Raw genomic sequence first — 21983 nt, forward strand, 5'->3', positions numbered from 1 at the left:
TGTGGAGGTGCCGATCTGGACCTTAAATGGCCAAGTGCAGGAGTCCCAATCTAGATTGCCCCCCTTACAGGAGTAAAAACAAAGCAGGGTGGGTTGGAGCCACTGCTGCTAGTCACAGATTTAAAGTAATGTCCGTTTTGGACCCCTTGGGCTGTGACCTACCCTGCTCAGCTAGTGAGAGATAGGGCCTCAGCTTCCACAGAAACTGCCCCTCTTTGCACATGCTCAGAGTCACATAGCACTAGAAGTTGGGGTATTTGCAAAAGGAGGACCAGCTGTAGTGACCTTGGGAGAGGATTTTTAAATGTTTCACCATCTCTATGACGCATAGGCACAGGTAAGTGCTTTGCTCGGGAGCAGAGACCTGAGGCTTAAAGCTGGGGTCCCCAACCTTTTCGTTCCTGTGGACACAGTTGGGAATTTGGGGACGTGCCGTGGACACCCCCACAAAACGCCTAATCTGAGATCACCTTTTGGCATCTGCCTGTTACATCTATAGCTCTTAGGTGGTGTCCTGTTCAGCAAAAAACACTTGTTTCATGTCTATTAGACACAGCAAAGGTCTCTTTAATAAGGGATTGTCAAATGTAGTTAATTGCTGGCGAATGCTTCTTTTAAACTTATGTTTTGGCAACACAACTTATGCTTCTTTGGGCAGGGGGAGGTTATTACACAGATAAATTTTATACTGGAATAGTCCTTAATATTCACTGAGGTACACACATGTTAAAATTATTTACCTGCTTCATGAAAATTAGCAAATGGTGAGTGCAAATGGATTCTCCATTGCCTTTTGACAGCTAAAAGACTGCGAGATAAACGCTCACGTATAATGCAATGGGTTGAGGACCTTACAACTAGGGGTGTGCACGGACCCCCCAATCTGCTTTGGAGCCTGATCCGGACCTTCCTAATCAGGCCCGATCCAGACCTCCCCCGATCCACCTTGGAGCCGGATCCGAGACGAGATTCAGACCTCAGAATCGCGATTCAGATGCTTTTCTCCATATAGTTGCATTGGGAGAAATAAACGCCTATAACTTTTTCATTTTTTAAGATAGCAACTTGAAATTTTGTGAGCTTACAGATGGATTCATGGTTGTCATCTGTGGAAATTTTCAGGATGATCTGTTCACAGGTTTTGTCGCAAATAATTTTTAAATATTGGGTTTTTCAAAGGAACAGTTCAAGCAGTCTCCCTTTGCAAAGAGAGAAGGTCTGTGTATTCAAGAGAACATCAGACACTATGCATTGAAGTGCAAATCTCTTCAGTGTTCTTTTGTGTTGTAAACGCTGGGCTAGCAGAACCTGAGGGTGTTCCCATTCAGACTCCAATTACAATTAGCAGTGAAGGAATGCAAGTTAAGGACTAGTAGACCAGTCACTAATGTGGCTCTAAGGAAGTAAAGCACAAATGTAATATTGGACAACTGGGCAAGGTCACTACACAGTGCAGGGAGGCAGCCACACAGAGATGCAGTCAGAAGCAGCAGTCAGTGATGATGAGAGCAGCAGTCAGTGAGCCCAAGATTGTCTCAATTTTCAGTCATGCAGCCAAAAAAGCAAACCGACCCAGCAAGGTGGGCACAGTGGTTCCAAAATCATTGACAGTTAGAGATGCTTTCACATCCCCTTAATCGGATCCTAGTTGGAAGATTACCCCTTTGGGTTTCTCCCTTCAGAGTTGATTTTCTGAACTCTAACCACGGCCAGTCATACGATGATGATGGAAAATGATGAGCAAAGTCCTGGTACTACTTTCTCATCTTTCAGGAGAGAAGGAGATGGCGATACTCCTCCTACTTCCAGGGCACTGATGCTGCTGTTTCCACCTGCCTCTGCCAACGGGTCACTTTGCCCAGCCTCAAAAAGTGACCTGCACGTTCAATAGTGGCAGAATCAGGCACCTCTGCCTGTTGCTGCTGTCCCAGCCGAGAAGGGCACCTGATAAGTTTCACTGCGGGCGAGACAGCCTGCCTGCCTAGTAGTAGCACTGGTCCCACCACTCCCATCTTGGCCCCTGCCACGCACAGCCTGAATGCGTCTGTTGCCGCTGCGTTTCATTTTCCCTCCTGTGTGTGTGTGTGTTGGTAGGCTGCCTGTGTTACTGAAGCAGCCTGTGTACACAGGCACACACAATTGTGAGGGCAAAGCAGCACATAAAGAACATACGATAAGACTGCCTTATAAAGTCCACTGCAATTGGAGAACACAGTCACAGACAGCGCTGTGGCAATTCCTAATCGGTTAGCCACAGATATCAATATCAATACACACATACGTACACACATGCACAGCAGTGAAAAACAGTTGAATAATTCCAGAGACGTTAGAAGCGCCAATTGGGCACGTCTCCACTCTGATATTACTTGATGGGTTTGAAAGCGGCCAATCTCCTCTCTGAAAGTTCAAATGCTCCGCAGATGTTCGTGGTTACCAGATAATTCTGGGGCGGAGTGCACATCCGTAGAGAGAACAGATTTCAGCTAAACTTTAAGAGAAACTTCCTAATGCTAAGAGTTGTTCAACACTGCCTTAGGAGGTGGCAAGCTCTCCTTTAATAGGCTATTTAAGCAGAGGTTGCACTGAGCAAGGGGGTGGACTAGATGACCTCCCAATTCTATGTGTCAGAGTAGACAGTACTGGTTTAGATCGCTGAACCCCAGAACCAGGAAGCTTCCTATGCCCAGCAAGGGCAGCTGAATGCTTCAGTGTGGCAAACAGATATGGCTGCTTCTGCTTCTTATATGTTGCTGTGAGATGGGGCAAGAAAACACCTTGAAACTCCACTATCCCACAAGTGTAATTCTCATTCAAGCACCTCACGCACAGACCTTTCCTGAGGTTGCCACTACTACGCATAGCAACTTATTGCTCTCTTGGATTGTCAAAACCAGAAGCTGCAATGGTGGAAGAGAAAGGTCCCTTGAGGGAGCACAGCTGTGTTGCCTGCAGAAGGCCCCAGGTTTCATCCCCAGGTTTCCATTTTAGAAGGAAGGAGGGAGCCCAAGGACAATCACAAGCTAGACGAACGATGGTCTGACACTGTATAAGGCAGCTTCCTGGTTAAAATCAGCCCTTTATTCAAAACCATGAGGACTGGAATCTTAATTTTAGTGGAAGAGCCATAGCTTTGCACATAGGAAGTCCCAGGTATTTACAGTTAAAGAACCAGGTAAAACAGCTTTCTGTGTTGCAAAAGCTGCACAATTTGAGGACAAAGAGAAGGTGTATGAAAAATGCAATTTATACAGGTTGCAGAATGAAACATTCTTGGCACAAAATCAGGAGGCAGAATTTTGGGAGACAGACTTTCTTCTTTCCCCTACAAATACTGCCTGAAAGATTCCACTCCAATTATCCTTGTGTTTTACATGCACATAAAGTGACGTCACGTTGATATTTCTGCTCGTTGTTCAAATGGCTTACTGGTGTGGAGATGGCTTCTACGAGAAAACTGCCCCTCCTGGCTTATTCTTCTGTAAAGCAACACAGCCTTCTGCTGAAGGGGGTGGAGTCTGCAGGATCTGAGGGGCGGAGCCACTCTCTCCTCTGATATTCCGCCCAAAGTTCTGCCGTTGCCACGGCACCTCCAGGACCAAACAACTGGGGCTAGACAAGGAGAAGTGAGAAGGCAAGCAGCCAAGACAGGAAAGGCAGTGGTTTCAGCCGGGGCCTACCGCTGGCGGAAGTAAGTGTTTTGGAGACGGACTGCAGTTTGAGCCTGTCGTGGTAGAGAGCTTTCATGTCTTCAAGAGCCCCGTAAGCCGCCATTGAGAACTCCGGATCGCCCGTTGTGAGGAGGTCAAAGACGCAGGACTGGAAGTAGACGTCCTCCACACGCAAGAGACGGCTGCACTGCTGGGCGGCGGATTCGGCCGTGTAGGTCCGCCGGGAGCTAGCCAAGCCCAGGCGGTGCACCCGGATCAGCTCGTTGCGGGGGCAGCCGTGGAGGCAGAGCTGGAGGCCAGAGCTCTCCTCGGAGCCGCCCAGTGTGTCTTCCGGGACCCGGATGGCGAAAGTGAGGTACCGGCCCACCTGCCGGATGATGGCGGTGCTGCCAATGTAGCGGGCCTGGATCTCTACTTGCTTGGCCCCGGGCTTCCCCAAAATGCACAGGCTGCCCGCCCCTTCCTTCAAGCCGCCCGTCCTCGTGCCGTCACTGAAGGCCAACGGCAAGTCCTCAGGAGTTGCCTGGTAGACCTTCTGCTCAGTACAGCCAAGGTAACTCTTGAAAATCAGTGTGATCTACAGTGATAGAAACAGGAGAGAGGTAAACATCTGGAAGACCCTTCCCTTCAACATGGCCGGTACTGCTAGTCCAGGGCCTGGCAGACTTTGAGAATGGCCTTCTCTCACAGATATCTCTTCAGGGCTCCAGATGTGGCCTGGCTTTTTCTATCTGACTAGGACATGGCGGTGGGAATTTTTGGCTGAAGCCTCATACTTATTGGCTGAAGTTCCATATTTGTGTTATCGACCGGAGCTCCATATTCTACCCTAAATTCCTAACCTAAATTTATATATATTACCTCGAAAGAGCCGAGGGTTTTCCGTGACACATTTCCTTCTTCACATTAACCCTGCAACGAGGAGCCACCTGAGGCCATGAGTCCAGGTCTCCCTTGTCCTACTTTGACACTCTAGCCCAAGCATAGGAAGCCAGTATTCCATCTGATATCAACACCAACCCCATCATCCCCGACCATTGGCTGGTGCTGATGGGAGTTGTAGTCCAAAACATCAGAGGGCACCAGGTTGCCTACCCATATTCTAACCACTACGCCATACTGCTTATCTATTTTTTAAATTATTACAGAAGGCTCTTTTTTAAAAGCACGCTTTTAATAAATTACAGAGGAGGCATTAGCTTCACAGCAAGAACAATAGAGTTTTGAGGCACCTTCTAAGTCACACGCATACAGGGTTGCATGTTGATGCTGCTATTTTTAATGTTGTGCCTGTGAGGGGAAAAATGCACCAAATAGCGTGGGTGCAAAAGAGACAAGCTCTGGTGCTTAGAGAATTTGTATATTTTTATTTTATTTGTATCCAAAGGTGCTCAACGTTAAGGTGCCACAAGACTGACCCTTTGACTGGAATTCTAAACGAGCAGCCCGAGGTGCTTGAACCTACCCCCAAAATGGATTTCTGCACCTTGGACAGCTCCAGCATCCTGGCTGCTTCTGATTGAAATCCAGGGTGGAATCACAACCCAACCATAATCGGAGACACTAGCCTTCACTGACATACCTAATTACCCAGCAATTTGTCCCCTTCAACCCAACAGGGCTTACCCCTGAGTATACCTGCACAGCATTGCACAGTTTTGTTGGGTTTTGATATGCGCATTCATTGCAAACTGTATTCCTTGCACTGCACAATTTTGTATAGTTTAAGCTATACAATCTTGTGACCGTATCAGAAAACTGGGCCATTCCCTAGTAAAATGGGGACTACTGGGAATTCTGGGGATGGAATGCTGCAAAAAAATAATAATAACAACATAAACATGCAGTTTTCAGAGCAATCTCAATCTCTTGAGAACAGAGCGGAGAGAAAAACAGCTGGCTTCCTTCCAAATGAGAAACAACTGATCACTAACTGCTTTTAAAAACAACAATCAATGATGCAGAGTAAAAAATCACCCTTGAATATACCGTTAAGTGAACATACTATGTATTTCAAACCACTTTTCCTGATTGCCACAAGGCGGCAGTAGATGCCTGGCTGTAACACTTCCGTTTCCCCTGCCCTCCTCCAAAAGAAATGTCTAGAACGGTGTTGATGGAAGCCCTTCCAGGTATAGCTGCCTGTGCATTGCGCTTCTGTGCATTGCGCTTCTTCTTGCGTACCTCGGATTGTCGTGCTACAAGATATGGCAACGGCCAACAGCTTAGACTGCTCTAAAAGTGGGACAAATTCACAGAGAACAAGGCTTTCCGTGGCTACTGGCACTCCCCACAATGTTTTTTTTAGTATCCTTTGGGGTTCCCGAGAGCCTGCAGCTGTATTCCTCGTGGGGGGGGGGTGGACAGTGCCCTTTCAGCTATATGAAGATCCACGCCTGGAGGATTTGATCAACCATGGCGGCATCATGGACCCTTCCATTTGGGGATGACCCTCAGGCATGACCAAAGAGAGGAAATGCCTCCCTGAAAAGGAGGATGGGTTTGCAAGAAATGTGCGCAGGTGAATTCATAAGGATAGATGCAAATTTAGAAAGAACTACAACACCAACAGAGGTACATCATGCCCTCATGCTTGAGACCAGGCAAGCTGTGTGCCTGCTAGGTCTGCTGCTGTCCACGGACAACTCCAAGCCCCCCCCCCCAACCAGCTCTCCCTTCTTAGGGGGGGTTCTTGTTCTTTAAACTGGACAATCCTTTAAACAAAGCATGCCTTCAAAGAGAAGCCTGTTCTCTGTCACATCAGAAGTGCCCTGATGCTGATCAGACCAAGGGTCCATCTAGTCCAGCACTCTGTTCACACAGTGGCCAACCAGCTGTCAACCAGGGATCAACAAAGCAGGACATGGTGCAACAGCACCCTCCCACCCATGTTCCCCAGCAACTGGTGCACACAGGCTTACTGCCTCAGATCCTGGAGGTAGCACATAACCATCAGGGCTAGTAGCCATGGAGAGCCTTCTCCTCCAGGAATTTTTCCAATCCCCTTTTAAAGCCATCCCAATGGGTGGCTGTCACTACATCTTGTGGGAGTGAGTTCCATAATTTAACCATGCCACCCTAACTCCGGTTTCAGAGATTGTCTCCTACTGAATGCCAGTTACTTGGGAACAACAATAGGAGAGGGCTATTAATCTTCCATTGGCCATACTGGCTGAGGAGCATGGGAATTGTAGTCCAACACATCTGGAGGTTATCTGATTGTGGAAGGCTGGGTTAGTGTCAGAGGAGACCCAGGTTCAAATCCCTACTGAGCCATGAAGCTCACTAGGTGACCCCGGGACAGTCGCTATCTCTCAGCCTAACCTTTCTCACAGGGTCACAGCAAGGATAAAAAGGGGGCAGGAGAACCATGTTCCTGCTGGATGTGTTTTGGTACTTCTAAAAACCTTGGGGTACTCAAGCCTGCCAATACTTCCTTTAGTGACTGGATGGTTGGTGCCATGTGGTCTCTCACTGCTCGAACAGTGGAGACTGAGTATCTTGTTTATGTGTCTGGTGAGTATGGAATGTTAGAACTGAGTGGGTGTGGTTTGTGATGTAATAAGTGGGGTGGGGGGAAGGCGTATATAAAGAGTGACTGAGGGGAGGAGCCGGGGCGGCGGCGGCTGCTGCTGCTGTTGCGGGCAGTGGTGGTGTGTGTTGAGTTGTCGTGTGGGAATTGTTGTGGAGTGAAAGGAGATTAATTGCTAGGGATTTAGGACTGGTGTGGAGAGAGGGAGAGGTGGTTGTGTGTGGGGAGTTTGGATGAGGCAGGATTGGAAGCATTATATTTTCATTTGAAGCCTTTAACGTTACAATAAACTTATTATTGTTTTGTTAGCTACCAATTACCATGTGTCAGCTTGGCATTATTCACCTGCCTCACAGTTATCAAACGCCCTCAGCAGAATATACCCACAGTACATTTAAAAACAGATCCTATATTTAACCTGTTTCCCTCATAGCTAGGGGAAAGGTTTTATTTAACCCTTCCCCTCAGGTTTTCAAGTGGTGGCGCTCGGCCCAAGAAGGGTTTATGCAGCAGGCCTAATATTGGTGTAACGTTGCAGGTGCCAACAGCGTATTCTTTTCGGCACCAGGTGTGAACTTTTAAATTTGTCCAGGTATTTTAAATTTACAATATTGCTTTAGCCGGTTATTTTATTTATTTATTTATTTATTTACATTTATATACCGCCCCCCCAGCCGAAGCTCTCTGGGCGGTTTACAACAATTTTGTTTACAACAATCTAAGCTGGATCGGATTTAAGGGTCCATCTAGTCCAGCATTCTATTCGCCCAGTGACCCACCAGCTGTCCACAGGAAACCCACAAGCAGGACACAGTGCAACAGCACCCTCCCACCCATGTTCCTCAGCACCTGGTGTACATAGGCATACTACCTCTGATACTGGGGGTTGCACATAGCCATCAGGACTAGTAGCCATTGACAGGCTTTTAAAGCCATCCAAATTGACGGCCATCGATACATCTTGTGGTAGCAAATTCCATTTTTCAACTCTGTGCTGCGTATAGATGGGCTTTCTTTTTATCTGCCCTGATTCCTCCCCCACCATTCGGCTTCATGGGGTGACCCAATTGTGGTACTAATAGTATATGAGAGAAAGAGAGGGAGAAAAATGTCTCCCTACCCACTTCCTCCACACCATGCATAATTTTCTGCACCTCGCCTTTTTTCTTAACCTGAACAATCCCAGATGTTGTAACCCTTTCCACATAGAAGAGTCTCTCCAGCCCCTTGATCACTTCCATTCCCACCTTTACCAACCCATGATCCTCTATCTCATCTATTCCATCAGTGAGCCATCAGGTATTTATTGGTCTACTGGCAATTTGAAATGTAGACTGTTTCAACTAGGGCTGTGCTCTGCTTCACTTTGCTTTGTAGAAGCAATAGCAGAGTGGCCTGATTCGCCCCTGACAAAGACGGAGACAGGTCGGGTCAGGGGGGAATCCGGACGCAGGTAAGTGGGGGGGAGGAGGACTCACCTGGCACCGCTGCCGCCACAGTCCATGCAGCGATGGCGATGGCACCAGGTAAGGGGCCAGGTGGGAGGGGGCCTTACCTGTGTCCATTGCAGGCTTCAATTGAGGCCCCAGCTTCAAGCCGGAAGAGGCCTCGGCCTCCTCTTCCGGCTTGAAGCCAGGGCCTCAATTGAAGCCCGCGACAGACACAGGTAAGGGGGCGGGGGAGAGTTTGGCTTACCTGGCTCCGCCGCCCATGCAGTGACGGTGGTGGAGCCAGGTAAGAGGGCAGGGGGGCTTACCTGTGTCAGTCACAGTCCATCGCGGGCTTCAATTGAGGCCCTGGCTTCAAGCCGGAAGAGGCCGTGGCCTCAATTGAAGACTGCAACGGACCATGACGGACAGAGGTAAGGGGGCCGGGGGGGGGAGCTTGGCTTATCGGCCCCCATTTTGTCCCCCCTTCCCCACTTACCTGCCTCCGCCGTCCGCCACGGAGGCAAATAAGTAGGGAAGGAGGGCGCAAAATCTTGATCCGCCCCTCCGGATCCCGCTCTGCAGAGTGGTGCAGGGGAGGGGCGGATCAACCCAAAGAGGTTCGGGGGGTCCGTGCACAGCCCTAGTTTCAACCCAACCCCAAGACCTCAAGAAAATACAGGTTAAGAAACTAAAATAAAAGTAATAAAAAATACACACATTACAGGAGGGCTGGGTAACCAATTTAAACATGGAGGAGCACAATCAAAATGGCCACCACCCTGCAGACTTATTATGGATGCCCACTGCCACAAACAGAAAATGGATCTATGAACAGGGGACACCTTTTTAGCCAATTGTGTTTTGAATCGACTAACCGATTCATGGATTAAAAAGTTTGAAGCGCTAATAAAAACTTCAGCTTAAATATGTAAAAAAAGGTTGAGGCCAAGGCCTGAGAAAACAGGAACGGCTTTGCCGACCTCATACAAAAGCAAAGGGACAGACCTAGGATGTTTCTGCAAGTGAATATGGGTGCATGACCCCAGAAAGTACATTCCTAATCTATGGTAAAAAAGTTGGGGCTTCCATTCCAAAGGCAGCAACCAGATGTTGCTCCAACCACCCAAAACAACAATGTCATCATGATACGCAAATGTACGTGGAGCTTGCTGCAGAAAACCTGTTTGACTTAGGATGACCCTATGGAAAGGAGGACTGGGCTCCTGTATCTTTAACAGGTAGTATTGAAAAGGGAATTTCAGCAGGTGTTATTTGGATGCAGGCAGCACCTGGTGAAATTCCTGCTTCATCACAACAGTTAAAGCTGCAGGAGCCTTGCTCTCCTTTGTATCTGGTCAAGAAGGCAGTGCTCCTGCAGCTTTATCTGTTCTGATGAAGTGGGAATTTCACTTGGTGCTGCATGCATACAAATGACACCTGCTGAAATTCCCCAACTGTTAAAGATACAGGAGCCCTGTCCTCCTTTCCATAGGGTCATCCTAACTTAGTACTTGTGATGACAGGTCATCACAGCACTCCTGAAAGGAAATGATAGGGGAGAGGCTAAGATGACCAAATCCTGTGGATGCTGGCGGGGCTGTGAATCCACTCTGGGTTTCAGTCAGAACTCCAAAGGAGTTCTCTAAGGTGCTGAACCAATACTTTCAACAGCTCTTTTAGAGTTCTGACTGTGACTCAGAGTGGATTCACAGACCCACTGACATCGGAGCCACCAGCCTCAACTGATCAAATCCTTCCAATAGACATTGCTACCTTTCCAAAATACAGGGATATTTTTAGATGGGGCAATCGCCCTTTCAACCTGTCCATGAAAAGCTGCGTACATGATTCTGCTGAATGTATGGACCGGTCACAAAGAGATTTTGTCCCAAATTCAAAGCAAAAGAAAACAGAAGGAGGAGACTCCATCAAATGGTAAGTAGATAGTGCCCCCTTCTGGTCAACCCCAACAGTGACCAAGGTGGTTCCACATATATTGGGAGGGTCCAGTAGATTCAGCCTCGAAGTCCTACTGCAGGGTGCCAGCAGATGCACCGCTGGGCCACTAGGTGGGAGGGAAACAGTCGGCAGGGCTGTGCAGGGACCCCCGATCTGCCTCGGGGCTGCCTCAGGGATTCCAAATCCACCTCAGCGCCAAAGCCGAGGAGAAAACTGGACCCTCTGAGGCGACTTGGTAGTTTTCTGGGTACCAGCTGTGCAGCCAGCACTCAGAAAACGGTCCCCACTTACCTGGTGCCTCCACCGTCCGCTGCCACAGATGGCGGTTGCACTAGGTAAGTCCCTTCCCCTGCTCCACCATCTGCCGCCAACACATAAGACAGGAAATAGGCCCACTTCCCGTCCTATGCGTCAGTGGAAGCCGCCAGACACAAGGGCGGTGGCGGCGGATGGCGAAGACAGGGAAGGAGACTGGGGGGGGGGGCTGCCTCCGAAGCGCAGAGGCGGCCCAAAGCTTCAGAGCCAATTGGCTTCAGCTTCGGGCCGCTTCCGGTTTGGATCCGGTTCGGGAGGGTCCGAATCACCCTGATCTTCTTCAGATTTGGGGTTCGGACCCCAAAGGTGGTGCACAGCCCTAACAGTCAACACGGATCCTTGCTGCTCTACAGCGCCACCTCGATAATGGAGGGAAAGTGTACTGCAAGCTTATCAGCCCAGCTGATGATCACGCTCGGGATATTTAACTGTGGCCCCAGGCCTGTCAAGTCACAGGAATTGTATTACAGAACTCAAGCCACTTTTTTGGAATTTGACCACCTACCTGTGCTGGACTATGTCACCCGCCTCAGGTCGTCACCTTTAGAATTTGACCCATGCCTGTCCTGGATCATGTCACTTGCCTCTGGCCCCTTGGACTGACAACCCGCCATGGACCTAAAAACTAACCAGGGGTGGGTGGGTTGACCCTACTAATCCTGGCAAACAAACTCTAATACAATCATCATCATCAATCAATCATCATCATTTTTCCTACCGCTGCTGCAACAAAATGTTGCAGCTTATCCTCACCTCCCAGAAGGAGCTCTCTTGCTCAGGTTCCAGCCACCCTTGCCCTCCTCCAGGATACTGCAAGAGGCTCAAGCAGGTCATTCTACAGCGCCCATCCCTGGTCAACCATTTTCAAGTATTCTCTTCCAACTGACACACAGCATACTCAATTTTGGTGTGTGTGGGGGTACCCCCTTAGATTAAGAAAAAGCTTTTTTGTACTTTAGCAAGCTGAGGCTTTGCCCCTTATTTCTCAGTGACAAGTTCCACTTCTGTTGGCACTCACCACCAGAGTCTGCTATTAGAAGGAGGTTAACCAGGACTCTGGTGCAGAATCTGTGAACGCCGTGGATGGGGAGGGGCCATCCAGAGTTCAGCCCCTGTGTTGCATGCAGGATGCCCAGGTCCAATCCCCAGTTAGAAGGATAAGATAACAAGCAATGGAAAAGACCCTTCTTCTGCTTTAGGCCCTGGGCGGGCACTTGGAGTCTGAGCTAGAAAGGCAGAGAGTCTGACCTGGAATATAAGGCATCTTCCTACTAACAGTTTCTCCAGGCGAGCATGAATCGTCTCCAGCTCATCACTAAAGGGAGCGAGTTTGTTTACCTTGCTGGTGGCGGTGGCACTGGAACCCAGAACCACGGGGACATTGGTCATCTGGACCGACAGGTACCGATTGTCTATGAGCGGCCAGGCACCTTCCACTTTGCAGGTTTGGAATTCATCCTTAAACGTCCTCAAGTGGGGGTCCCCGAAGAGCCCGCAGTGGGCGAATTTGGCGTGGAAACCAGACCTGGCCTGGTAGTTGCAGGCCTCGGAAACCAGGGGGTCCATGGGGCCGGGGGCCCTGGCGGAAGATGTGGGCCCATCGCTGGAGCAGTTGCGCTGTCCAAAGAGTTCTTTGATCCGGAAGACGGCGGAGTGATACACCAGGTCCCCGCGGCATGACCGGGCCATCCGCCTGGTGCAAAGGGAGTACGCTCGCAGGACGATGCAGTAGTCCACGTGGGGCAACACGTCCTCAGCCACAGGAGAGGTGGCAGCCACGTAGTCGGTGTTGCAGCGCTGGATGCGACACGGCTGGCAGTCCACTGCAGCAAACAGGAGAGACGGAGCGGTTCGCAGTGAGAGCAAGATCTAGGGCGGGTGCAAAACCGCGGGCCCCCAGCTGGCCACACCCCCTTCCCCAACCGTTGTGGGGTTTCCTGGCTTCTGTGCAGTCCCACTTTCCATTCTAAGCCTTGGCTAAAGATCAATTCCTGGCAGTAAAAGCTTTAAGCTGAAGTATGCTGGTATTTTTCCACTGCAACGTGACCCCCCAAGTGCCTCTCTGAAATGGAATTTGGCCCTTGGCCTAAAAGTGTTCAACACCCCTGCTCTAAGAAGTCCATCCCACCTCCCAAGATGCGGCCCACCTCCCCTCTGCTCTGTCCAACCAAGGTGACTCCAACTTGTGCAATTCACGTTCCACCCATGGTAGCCCCTCCTATACCCACAGTGGTTCTAATGAGCTTCCATGTTCAACAGCAGTCTACCTTTCAATGCCAGAAGCTGAGGATCCACACAGCAAGACTGCTGTAGCTCTTGTGCCCCACTCGGAGGCTTTGAAAGACATTTGGCTGGATACCAGGATACTAGACAGGATGAGGCCTTGGCACCACATACATAGCCTGGATCACAACAAACTCCAGCCCCACAGATTGAACATATTATCTACAGGTAGATTGTTTCCCCCACCCCACACTCTTTTCTCCTTCCAAAATAAATAACTCCTCCATTCATTTTCCCCTCTCAAAACTTAATTAACTTCCAGATTCTTAAAACACAGGAAGAGCAGCATAGAACACTTTTTATCAGCTTAGGGTAATACTCTGACTAGGCCCCTAGCTGTAGCTGAGGTACAAGTCATCCACACTCTGGGAACCTCGTGCCTAGATTACCACCATGCATTCTACGCCTTTGAAAAAGGTCTGGAAACTTCAGCTGGTCCAAATTAGGACAGCAAGATTGTTCATGAGTAGTCCTAAATCCAGGAGATAGGGTCCTTGCCTGTTCTGGATGGGGTTGCACTCCCTCTGAATGACCAGGGTCATAGTCTGGAGGTACTCTTAGATCCATTGCTGGAGGCTCAAGTGGCCATGGGGCTTGGAGTGCCTTTTACCAGTTTCAGCTGGTTTGCCAGCTATGGACTCTCCTGGACAGGGACAGCTTGGACACTTTGGTGCAGGGATTAGTAACCTCAAGACTGGGTTACTGCAAGGCGCTCTATGTAGGGCTTCCCCTAAGGCTGCTCCGGAAGCTGAAGCTAGTGCAGAACACAGCAGCTCGGACCCTTTTCAGCATGTAACTCCTTTGCTGATGGAACTGCACAGGCAAGGTTTAAGGTTCTGGTACTAGTGTATGAAGCCCTAAACAACTTGGGACCAGAATTCCTGAGAGAGAGCCTTCTCCCTTACCAACCTGCCTGGTCTCTGAGGTCATCTGAGGAGCAAAGGCTATCCATGGCTACTGGCCCTGATGGTTGTGTGCTATCTCCAGTATTCAAGGCAGTTGGCCTGTGGGCACCAGTTGCTGCGGAACATGGGCGGGAGGGTGCTGTTGTACCATGTCCTGCTTGTTCATCACTGGCTGATGGCTGGTTGGCCACTGTGTGAACAGAGTGCTGGACTAGATGGACCCTTGGTCTGATCCAGCAGGGCACGTCTTATGTTCTTATATTCTTGGTGGTTTCACATGGACCTATGGTCCAACTGGAGTCCACCAGGAGAAGAGCCTTCAGTGGGGTGGTTCCTTTCCTATGGAATTCCCTGCCTTTGGAGGTCAGGCAGGTGCTGTTATATTTGAGGAAGCTTTCCTTGAGCAACTGGCCACAGTTTTATCAGACCTCTGTTTCTTTTAAAAAATATATTTTTAAAAAATATGGTGTTTTCATTCTTTTATCCCATCTGTTGTTCACTTCTCCAAAATCTTTGGATGTGGAGCAATTTATAAATATTGTAAATAAATAAATAAAGGGAACTGGCCGATTGGATATTACACCAGTGCTTTATGATCTGCACTGGCTGCCAGTTTAGTGCTGGTATTAACCTACAAAGCCCTAAACAGTTTGAGACCAGGTTACCTGAAGGATCTTCTTCTCCCATATATGCCTGGACTGGAAAATCGTCTTCATATAGGAGGGGCACCTGGAGGAGGGCCTTCTGCAGTAGCTACTAAGGAGAAGGCCTTTTCAGTGGTGGCACACCAGAAAGGCTCTCCTGGCACCTACATTGTGAAACCCTTTTTTTGTTTTCCCAGGGGTCTTACTCTTTCAGTTTGTTTGTTGTTGTTTTTAAAAAAATGCTTTAGTGCATTTTTAGATTTTTGCATTGCTTCTGATTTCTTCTTTATGTCATGGGTAGGGTGGTTGCTGATGTCACAATGACGGAGGCTGGAATCTCTTTCCAACATGGGGTGGGGGTGGGGAGAGGAGAGAGAACAGCCCTCTAACAAACAAAGCAGTGCTATGCTTCTTGAGTCATCCATTCATCAGATATAAATAATCAAGTGTGACCTAGAGCATGTCCAGAGTGTCACCCCCCCAAGGAACAAGAGCCAACACCCACTCATTAGGGATTAAAAGAGGGAAGGGTGCCCCTTCAATGCAAATTCAACCCCTGCTCTGTCCGTGTGTGTGTGTGTGAAGAAAACGTAACCATTCTAAAGAATGTGTCCCAAGCGGAGAGGTTCCATCAGTCGGGGGACCCTGCTAGTTTAAAGAAATCTTTACTAAAGACGTCCACTAACAAACAAACAATATTATTTAAAAAACCGAGATTCTCCATTTTGCACGTTTGGCAGGAACAGGCTCACCGACTCTTGAGGGAAGGGGGGTGGGCTGTGACCCATAGAGAGGCAGAGAAGGCAGGCCAGCTTGCGGGGCCTCCTGTCTGGCAGGAGGGAGAAAGAGATCTTTGTGTTTTAGGCACATTCGCCTTGTTTTCTTTGGCAGCGACTGGCCAGCTTCCTCTTGGTAGAAAAACAAGCCTCCCCCAGCTGAAGAACGGTCCATCCCTCCAGCGCTCACAGAGAGAGGCCCCAATCAGTATGTGGGGGGTGGGGAGAGGGGGGCACATCACCCAAAAGCCAGGCTTTCTCTGAGCCCCACAGAACATCATTTTGTAAATACAACAGCTCAGCCTCTGGGCAGAGCACAGCGTTCCTGAGAACATGCAGAGTGCCGGTGCACTGGACATCCACTTTTAAATGGACGGACTGAAATGGACGTTTCTGTAGGGTTGGCTTGTCGCGAATAAATCCCCACCTGAAACAAACACCCCTTGCAAATCATCTTCTCTGCCCTCCAAGAAGATTTCAAGCTCTCCCCACTCCACAACATACCTGTCCTCATCGGAAGAGCTTCAAAAGCTAAAAAGAGAAACATCTCTCACACAAGCACAGATGCTCCTTATCTCCCTCTCCAGTTCCAAGGAGCCCTGCTCACAATCCCGGGACCACCTCTGAACCCAGTTCCAAGAAACAATGCTAAAAGTGCCCCCGGATCAAAGCTGTGAGACACCCAGGGGGAAGCAAAAACCCAACTCTTCTGCAACATATACCCCATTCCCCCACCCCAGATCTTTCCCAGAACTATTCCCTACCCCTAAAAATGTGGTGCTGCTTAGGAACCGATTCCCCAACCCCTATAATCTGAATTCTTAGATTTGGCCTGTAAGGTTGCAGTTCAACACACACTTAGGCGTAATTCTGGTTGAAAAATTGTACTCAGTAAAAATGCATTAGACTAGCTGTAAGGCTGCAGTGTTATTGCAACCTCATTAGATTTAATTCCAAGGAGACATGGATAGTAATTTAATTCAAAATCGAAACATGCAAGGCTGCAATTCTATTGAAAGTCTGAGAACTTTCAATAGAATTGAAAGCAATCCTAAAACACTTAATAATGCGGGTTTTGTGGTTGTCAGATGTTCTAATAATAGGGATTAGAAATCGTCAGTTGTCCATGCTCTGGTAGCATCACAACTACTACAAGATGCTCTGCATGGGACTTCCCTTGAAGATGGTCAGGAAGTTAGCAGGAAGCCTATTACACCTATCCTGAAAGCACTACATGGGCTGTCAATGATCTACCAAGCTCAATTTAAGGCCTTGCTTTTTAGCATATAAAGCCCTTAACAGCTTGGGATCCAGATACCCATGGAAGTTACCAGCTGACCAGGCCCCTTAGTTTTACAGGAGATGCCCAGTTCTTTGTCCCTCCTCACAAATAAATGAAGTGAGGAGAGTGGGCACCCGAGACAGGGCATACTCCGTGGTGGCTCCCCATTGTGCAACACTCTCCCAGGAGAGGTGCAATTAGCTCCCAATGTGAAAAAGTAAATTAAAAGTTATGTTAAAGGACTTTTTCATTTATGACAGCATTTGGCTCCTGACTTGTTTGTTCTGGTGCCTCTCGGAGAGATCATAATTGTCACGCTTAACTGGTTTGATCGCGATAGTAGGATACCGTTGTGGTTCCACTGGTATTTGTACTGTCCATCTTTGCAAGCCATAATGTGCTCCTGCTTTGGGGCTTAAGAATGGTGAATAAAGAAATAAATGCACAAGAGCAGCTCTACTGGACTTGCCAAATGGTCCATCTAGTCCAGTAACCCATTTCCACAAAGCAAGAAAGCAAAGGCCCTTTATCTCCAGCATTTGGGATTCAGGGGTAGATTGCTTCTGGACTTGGAGGCTTCATTTAAATACCATACTATGCCCACCAAAAACTGGTCTAATCCCATTCAATAAAATGAGCCCCACTGATCTCAGTCCAAAAGTTCATCCTGCTTCCAACAGCAGCCAGCCAGATGTTAACAAGGCAGCACTTTTCGTCTGCATCCTTGCTTAAGAGGACAAAAGAAGTCTCTTGTTGGATCAGATCTGAAATGGACCTATTCCAGCCTTCTTTTCAAAATCTCCAGCAACCAGCAAGTAGCGGATCTTTCTCTCTCTCCAAAATGTGAAAACATCCAGCAAGATCCTAAACATATTTTCCCAAACGAAATCCCACTCAGTTTAACAAGGCTGTTTCTCCATAGAAATAGACAAAGGATTGCAGTCTTAGAGCGTCTGTCTCCCCCCCCCCCCCACAATTTGTGCCCCCAAAATGGCAAGATAAAGAGACACAGCTTCTCTCCCAGGGCTGCCCTCTCACCTCCAGGGCAAAACTTTTAACCCTCTCACCCCAATATCCCCTAAAAGACCTTTTCTCCAATTCCACTGAAGCATGGCTTCTTCTCTCCCCACTGAAACTAAACCTCACATATAGGTAACTGAATGCATACTGTCCCCCTGTTTAACCTCCTCCTTTTCCTCCTTAACCCCTATGCCCCCCCCCCATGACCTCTTCCCCCTGGGGTGAATTTTTAGACAAAAGTTGAAGTCTGATCTTTGGTTACCCTGTACAGATCTAGCCTGTTGGGGCATGGAGCTTTATTTGTGGCTCCTGCTGTGACACGTCACTGTGCAAAACCAAGAAGGCATCAGGGGCATCTTAGAAGAGGCATTTCTTCTGGGATCATAGAATCATAGAGTTGGAAGGGGCCTATAAGGCCATAGAGTCCAACCCCCTGCTCAATGCAGGAATCCACCCTAAAGTAGGGGGACCATATTAAAAGGAGGACAGGGCTCCTGCAACAGTTGTATTGAAAAGGGAGAGACATGTCGGCGCAGGACACTTCTTCTAAAATTGCACTTGCTGCGACACATGCATGCAGGACCAGGAGGCGTTGGTGCCATTTTAGAAGAGGTAACTCCCCCACACCCACACCCACACCCCGCCTCACAGGTTGTAGAAGAGGCATTCACTCCTGCCCAAACAGGAAGAGGAATGCCTTTTCTAAGATAGCACCAGCACTTCCTGATGCTGCATGCATGCACAGGTGACAGCAAAATCACCTTAGAAGAAAAGTTCCCTTCCCATACCTTTAAAAGAGGCATTTCCTCTTGCGAATATGCCTCTTGTCAGATTAATATTACCAATATTCATTGCCAATATCGAAACATTCAGGTCTCCTCTCCCTCCAAACACACCCACGCCACCCACAGATATCCTAAATCCTTCCCACTCCGCAAAGATTAAAAAAAAGAGTTAATAAAAGAGGGCTTTGTGTAACTAATCCAAACCACGGTATCAAAAACAGGTGCTGGCTTTATCGTTTTAAGAACACCACCGGTTTCCTTTATCGCTATTTCGTATTGTAGGTTCTAAAACACGGGCACCGCCTCATTATTGGGCGGTTTTAAACGATCCCCAGTTCATCGCTTCCGACGTGGTGCGGCTCATCTACGCTCCCACCCACCCCCACTCCCAATACCTGCAAACGGAGGGAGGCAGCAACAGCCCAAAGAGAGGAGCATCACCGCCTGGAGCGCAGGCAGGCGCAGCAGGCCCCGGAGCCGCCTTCGAGCCGCCGTGGGGAGGCTGCCCGGCCCCATAACCCCCCGGCCATCGGCTTCGGGAGCAGCGCTGCCGCCCGCCAGAGCAGCGAGAGAAGCGAGGTTCCAGTTGCGCGTCTCCCCGCTGGGAGGAATAACGTGCTCTCCGTTCCCTTCATCCGCATCGTTCCAAGCGCCGCAGCCAATCCGGTGGCAGGTGGGCAGGGCTGATTTGCATCACTGGAGAGGACTTGGCCAATGGGAATGTAGGAGAAAGAAAACACGCGGGGTCGGGAAGAAGAGGGACTCTCCGCAGCCAATGGAAAGTTGGACTTGAAGAGATGGGAAGAGGGGGGAGATTTATTTGCATGCCGATTACCTTGCCAGCCAATCACGAAGTCGCTCTCAGCATTTCAGCCACTCAGGTTGCACTGAAGGACAGCCCTCCTTCATACACACACACCCTACCCCTGCAAGCCCCTTGATCAATGTGGAGCTTACTTCTGAGTAGACGCGCCTAGAATGGCATTGGCTGCACTGTCCAGAGCAAGCCCATCATTACAGGTCATGATGACGACGACTGATTACTTGATGGTCCTGCTTCTGAGATTTCAAGAGATATTTATTTTTATTTATTTATTTATTGCATTTCTATACTGCCCAATAGCTGAAGCTCTCTGGGCGGTTTACATAGATTATATAATAGATATATTTTGTTATTAGATCAAAATGTAACGAATAGGCTACCATCCTCTACCTCCTTTCCCGAGAGTAAACTCTATTGAAGTCAGTGGGATTAACTTCTGAGTAGACATGTAGATGGCAGTACTTTTGTACAGAATTGCAGTGTTACTGTTTTAATAAGTGATGTGATTATAATGTGCGGCGTGTTTCTTGTTCTAAAAAGTGGCCTCAAAATGCTTAAATTAGATAAATGGGTTAGCAATCCTTATACCCTTGCCTGTGACTAAATCCCAGTCAACTTTATGGGGCTTGTTTCTGAGCAGATATGCTGAGGAAACAGCACAACGACACTTAACAACGTCATGCTAGGCAGGTCTACTCAGAAGCAAGCAGGGAAATGCGTATAGGATTGCAACCTCTTCCGCAAGGCATCTTGATTTCCTGTATTTCACAGGAGTGCTTTTCCTAATTATCTGTGTATGCTGACTGTAAGTGATTTAGCAATCAATGTGGTTAGTTCTGTGTGTGTTATGAGATAATTGTGAGTAGTGGGATGTATTCTTGGAAATGAAAGAAAGCTGACACAAGCGGGTTAGTTAAGTTCAAGAAGCATCGCAGAGACTGTGACTGGGTTCAGACGACACGATAACCAACGGTGGGTTAAATGGTCAATGGTGGATTATTGTGTTGTCTGTTGGGACTTTTTCACACCATGGTTGGTTATTTGGCCAAAATAACCAATGCAAACAACCAATGCTGTACAGCGTTGATTATTGTGCCATCTGTCGTCACACACAATTGGTTATTTTCAGCAACTACAGAGTCTCCTGGCAAGAGCAACGGCTGCCACTCTAGTCCAGCTGTAGAACTCGCAATGGCTGATGGGATACCAGTGGGAGGACAAGGGGGGATGTGTCAATCAAACCCACTGTTAACTAAAAGTCAACTCAACACTGGCCTTAATCCACACCACAGTTGATTATAATCATGTTGTGTGGGGAGGGGTGGATTAAAGTAGAATCAGAGATGTGGGTGGGTGTTTATGCGGGTGAATGGTTTGAGGGGGGATTTAAAAAATTGTTTAAAAAAATCAACCAATGAAGGGATCAATCGTAGCATGCCTAAAGCCCTACTTAAGAGCTATCATGGTGCCAAGTCCCATCTCTTTATCTTTAAAAATGGAGCTGTAAGCATTTTGGTTACATCCATCATGGGCTGATGGATCTGGGATTTTCCGCGGTTACCTACAAATTTGTTGATTGTCTCATTGGGACTTTGGCTCTGAAGAATGGGTGCAGTGATCCTATGATGTTAAGTGTTATTAATTGGGATTGGGAGAGGAGGGAAAGCAACGGTCACGAAAGGGACCAGTGCTTTCCCCGTTAATGAAACGGAGGTCAAAATCGCGGGTGCATACCAGGAATAAAAAGTAGATGTGAAAAGTAGCTTGTGGTGAATCTCAGATACACCTGTTCATGTTTGGGATACAAGCTAGCTGGATGGAGTGGGAAGAAGTTCCCTGTATCATCTACAAGGGCAGAAGTCTGTAAGAAATAGCTATTAACAGAACTTTTGACACCAAAGTCCTGGTACATGGAGCTGTGGCAAATAACCAAGACAGAAAAATGGACATACCAACTTAAATTAGCTAAAAGAAAAGTTAAAACATCTATACAAAATGACACAATTTTATTCAAGTACAAATCAGGGATGTAGCAACATCCATCGTCAGATTATAGAAAAGAGTCTAAGGGTGCAATCGTATGCAGATTTAGAGAGAAAAACAGGCTTCCAACTCCCAGCATGACCCAGCCAGTTGTAGGATTTTTTTTTTGTCTAAACATGCATAGGATTGCATCCTAAATAAATAAAACCCTGCCTGCTCCATTGATGCATGGGGTACAGGGCTGAATACACAAATGCATTAAGCCTTCAGGTCTGGAATCTCAATAAGGCTCCTCTAATTTTGCATGGACAAAGTAGTTGCAGCCAAAACAGTAACGTCAGCCCAGGAATTTTCCTTTGGAGTGTAAGAAGAGGGGGATGGAGTAAAACGGGATTGACTTCCATTCTTCCATGGATTTGTCTGGAGCAAGGGAGTCAGATGCTGGAGAAATCTATTTGCCAGATGTCTGCCTTTCCCCCTCTGGACGCACATGTTGCTCTCACCCCCATGAGCACGACAGGAAGAGAAGCCTTTCTAAACAAATTAATCCCAGTTCTTTGAATTCTCTTTAATCC

At 48.2% G+C, this 21983-nt stretch overlaps 1 protein-coding gene across 1 annotated transcript; it reads right to left on the bottom strand.

Moving 5' to 3' along the window:
• Positions 1–2868: 2868 nt before the first annotated feature.
• On the bottom strand, positions 2869–20106 carry LOC134413206 (repulsive guidance molecule A-like). The gene is made up of 4 exons (XM_063147336.1): positions 20068–20106; positions 12246–12725; positions 3681–4248; positions 2869–2900 (listed from the first exon to the last, which is right to left on the bottom strand). Exons 1-4 carry the CDS (start codon positions 20104–20106, stop codon positions 2869–2871), a joined length of 1119 nt encoding a protein of 372 aa, XP_063003406.1.
• Between the last annotated feature and the right edge of the window lie 1877 nt (positions 20107–21983).

This window comes from Elgaria multicarinata, chromosome 23 (genome assembly GCF_023053635.1).
Source record: "Elgaria multicarinata webbii isolate HBS135686 ecotype San Diego chromosome 23, rElgMul1.1.pri, whole genome shotgun sequence".
NCBI classification, from domain to species: Eukaryota; Metazoa; Chordata; class Lepidosauria; order Squamata; family Anguidae; genus Elgaria; species Elgaria multicarinata.

Excerpts from the sequence above, each read along its gene's own strand:
- LOC134413206 (XM_063147336.1), bottom strand. The coding sequence starts at position 20,106 with ATGACGTTGTTAAGTGTCGTTGTGCTGTTTCCTCAGCAT. Across the intron at positions 4,249-12,245 it reads GTGCCACCGCCACCAGCAAG|ATCACACTGATTTTCAAGAG; the intron begins GTAAACAAACTC and ends CTATCACTGTAG. Across the intron at positions 2,901-3,680 it reads AACACTTACTTCCGCCAGCG|CTTCTGGTTTTGACAATCCA; the intron begins GTAGGCCCCGGC and ends CCACCATTGCAG.